The sequence below is a fragment of the Arachis ipaensis genome, chromosome B04, assembly GCF_000816755.2.
Source record: "Arachis ipaensis cultivar K30076 chromosome B04, Araip1.1, whole genome shotgun sequence".
NCBI lineage: Eukaryota > Viridiplantae > Streptophyta > Magnoliopsida > Fabales > Fabaceae > Arachis > Arachis ipaensis.
In genome coordinates, this window is record NC_029788.2 from 132,496,702 (window position 1) to 132,500,972 (window position 4,271).

General features: G+C 34.6%; 1 protein-coding gene across 1 annotated transcript; it reads right to left on the reverse strand.

Annotated features, from left to right (window-relative positions):
- On the reverse strand, positions 1,207 to 4,271 carry LOC107635679 (glucan endo-1,3-beta-glucosidase; the record flags this gene model as incomplete). Its single annotated transcript, XM_016339225.1, is given in 4 exon segments — positions 1,207 to 1,566; positions 1,674 to 1,971; positions 2,696 to 3,274; positions 3,824 to 4,271. Coding segments are annotated over 4 exon segments (1,354 nt in total), but the record flags the coding sequence as incomplete, so codon positions are not given.

Below are 4,271 nucleotides of genomic sequence, written 5' to 3' on the forward strand. Positions count from 1 at the left end.
TATATCTTCTAATTTTATTGTTTCTCTTTCTAATATTTTCAATTGCAAATTTTAATCAAACAATTATCGTTTAAGTATTAATGTAATTTTTTATTTTTTTCATGACTTTGTACATTTTATTTTATTCTCAATTTATTGATCTTTATTATTTGTTTTTATCTTTTGTTCTATTGTATGTATATTGCATATAAATTTTTAAAGTGAATTGATCAATTTACTAATTTAGAATATTTTTTTTATTTTTATAAATAGTAATGTAGAAATATTTTAAAAGAAAGCTGCCACTAAAATCTGAAGTCACTCCATTAGCTTCTTCTAATAAAAAGAAATTTTTAGAATTCAATGTCGAAAGCCTAGTAGCTTATCTTGGACAACGACCTAAAATTTTAAATTATGATCTAAATGGCAAAAATGAAGTTAGACGAGCTTATTTACAAAAATGTCATTGTCAACCAAGAGAACATGATTTTCCATAAACATATTTTGGGACTTCTCTCAGTAGATTTAATGCTAATTGGTTTGATGAATTTGACAACTTGTTGGAATATAGTATTTTAAAAGATGATGTCTTTTGTCTTTGTTACAATTTTATGAAATCTGATAATACGAGTGATGATGCTTTTGTAAAAGAGGGCTTTTCAAATTAAAATAATGTGTACTTTTATTTTTTTTTATATATTTTAGATTAATATATCTTTTGATAGTAATGTATATTATTTTTGTCCCCTTAACATAAATTTTTCTGAGTTCATCACTGCATAACTCTCATATAAGGAAAAGTCTAGGGGGTCAGCAGATTTATTAAAATCTGGCCAGCACTTAGCCAGCAAAAGAAAAATGAGTGATTCTAAATCATTAGATGAAATCTCACACCATTAAATACACTATTGATGACTAATTGATGGTTACAACTCACAAAATCTGCTGGCCCCTAGCACTCCTCCTCATATAATATGTGTTATATTAGACTTAATTTGTGTTTAAAGAAACAAAAGAAATTTTTTATTGCAAGGGAAGATGAAATTTATATATCACAAGGAAAATCCATTCATTTTTCTCATTCTCCATCAACGAAAATCAAGTGGAACTTAATTAGTAGTAGCCAGTGTTGCCTTGAGTCGCAAAAAAATAAATAAAATAAATAAATAAATAAATAAGGAAGGACATATATAGTTGAGAAAAATACACAAATTAAACACCATAGACTTAGCCAACCATGGAATAATTTCATGTCAATTGTTGTTTTAATTAACTAGCATCCATCTCTTGTCTTTCTGAACAATCATATACTTACAAACTAAACAATAATGGAGCATACATTTGATATGAAAAATAATAACAATAACACATAGATCACAAATTAACACAAGGTCATATCCATACCACCATTTTCCCCCATCCCATATCCCATATTTCTTTGTAATTAAGATCATGCCGCAATGATATTCCTCTCTCTATATATATCTTCTCTCGTAGATTAATTAATAATTAGGCTTAATCACTCTGCTTTCGTCCCTTGATTATATCATTATGATCTTCAAGCTTGGAGTTGACAAGTACCGTGGCCTACAAGAAACAACCACAAAGTAACAATTATGAATTCGTAATAAAATACGCAACAAAAAATATGTTTTAAGAACATGCAAGTATTTCTGCTCGAGTAAAAATCTTACTTGGATTGTCAGAGGTGATGGTGGCGGAGTTAGAGAAGTCACAGTTGAAGTCGTGGCGGCCCTTGGCTTGATAGTAGGCATTCATTGCGTAGGCGGCGAGCGCCCTAACGTCGTCGGGTGCATAGCAAGCACCACCGGGTTGGATTGGCTTGCAATCGATGCCTTGGCTGCATGCATAGTTTATGTTAGCTTGCATGGCTGCGGCGGTTGCATCGGCCTTCGGCACACACCATTTCTGGCTTCCTCCTCCGGCTGTTGGTGTTGCCGGGCCATTGTTACTTGCAGCTGGTGCTGGTCTCTGCATATGTTTGGTAACAAAAAAAAAATTAATAAAAAATAGTTAAAACTTGTCTTATTTAATATTTTATTAATTTGTCTGTTTTTTTTAAGTTAAAAGTGTATGCTACCGTGAAAAGAGAAAAAATTGTAAAAAAAAAAGATTTATTATCGTATATAGTTAGATATTTATTTAAGAAAACGTGACACTTTATTTTTATTAATTTTTTAAATAAATTTATATACATTTTTTCTTTTTCTTCAAATAATAAGTATCATTTATTATATAAAGAAAAAGCTAATATAACGGGAAATTATGAAGGAATCAATCTACTTTCTTAAAATTGAAAAAGTGCATTGAGATTTGATACCCCTGTCCCGAATTTGCTGCTACAAAATTAGTATTCAGTAGTATTATATAGTACACAACAACAAAGTCACATGTACCGAGCATATAATTTTAAGCACGAGGAATCATTTTTAAACTTTTTTATTAAACAAGACAAATAGTTAATTATATAAAATTTGGCGATACATCCTCTACATCTAGTACAAATGCTTAAATAATTCTTTAAAATAAAAATTCATTTTTTCTTGTAATCCTTGCAATTTCTATTTTTATTCTGGTCCATTAAAATAAAAGTTTAAAATTATCTATTTTAGTCTTACTATTAGTTTAGACGTGACACGCAAATTTAAATTTATGTGAAGTTGATAATTAAGAGTGATTAGATAATTCGACATACCTGGCCATTGCGTAAGATTCCAGATTCATAGACGGGAGTAAAATCGGGTTGGAAGAGTCCCCAGTTCCTCTCAGCAATGGGTCCAGGCTTCTGGTTCTCATTAAAGAGAGCAAATATATAAGTCTCGAACCTTCTATTCGGCATCAACGGGGTTCCCTTACCAGCCTCCACGTGTCTAATCAGCTCACTGTTATACGACTGCGCGTTCGCGATGCTGCACGCGTCCCAACCATCGCAAACCGACGGCCATCCCGTCTCGCCAACCGCAATGTCCACGTCAGCATACCCCAACGCCTTCATGGCGGAGTGCACGGCGTCCAAGAGCGCGTCGAACTGGTTCGTGTAGGTCAGCTTGGTGTTGTTGTCGTACAGGCCTTTGTTGGGCTTGAAGATTCCGAAGTTTAGATTCTGTGGGTTGTACCCGAAGTATGGGTATGGGTTTACCATGAAAGGGGTTTGGGTTTCTTTTAGGAACTTCAGCATTGGGCCCAATATCCGCTTTGCGTAACCGGGCCTGAACTCTCCTGCACTTGGTGGGATTGATTGCCGCATTATCGCCAGAGAATGCGCTGTCGTCACCTGAATAATTATTCATCACAAAAAAAAAAAAATCAACTTTGCTTAGATTCAGAATCTGAGCTGGAAATTTCATGCATCTAAAAACTCAAATCTTCAATTTGTGAAAGAATCCTCATCAATTCATTTAGTTAAATATGCCAGCTATAAACTCTTAGATAAAATTTAGATTCACATTGGGTTGTTGAGCTGAGCTGAAAATATCATGAAAAAAATTACTTGTTTAATTAGCAGTGAATAATTTTTATAAAATTGTTTTCTATTGGGCCACCTATTTGAATTTTGAACCCCACAAGGACTATAATCTTTGTTAATGATATCATCACCTAGCTAGAGAGTTCAAAATAGGTTGAAAAACCAAAAATTTAACTTATATTAATTAATATTCATATGAAAAGTTAGAGCTCAAATGACATAATCTCTCCATATTCAATTAAGAGGTTGCAGATTCGAGTCTCCTATATTTGGTTACAAAAAAAAAATTCTGGGTCTTGTTAGCTACTATTTCAAAACCCAAAAAAATGAAAATAATAAATGTTAATAATATGTTACCTTAATGTCTCTGATACCCTCAGCGAGAAGAGCAGCGTGAAGGGTTCTCATGGCAGGAACAAGGCCCATAATCATGGTAGCATCGCCCCAATGCAAAACTTCGCTTCCAACGAGGATGTATTTGATCTTCGTCTGAGGAACAAACGGTTTAATGTTGTTAACAACCCACTGTCTCGCCGTATTGATGTTTCCTAAACCTAGTATGTCTCCGTTAGGTGCCGTTACGGTGACGGAGATCCCTGTGTTAGCGAAGGCGCGAAGGATCTGAGGGTCCACGCTGAAGATCTTAACGCTGTCCACGTTGGTTCTTGTTTTCAGGAAGTTGGCCACCGCGGTCGGCGGAGGCAGGTTGTCTCCGAGGGTGCCGTAGTTGACTCCGATGGAGTATGCGGCGGTGAAGAGGCGGAGGAAGAGGAGGAGGAGAGGGATGAAAGATGGCTTGGTGGAA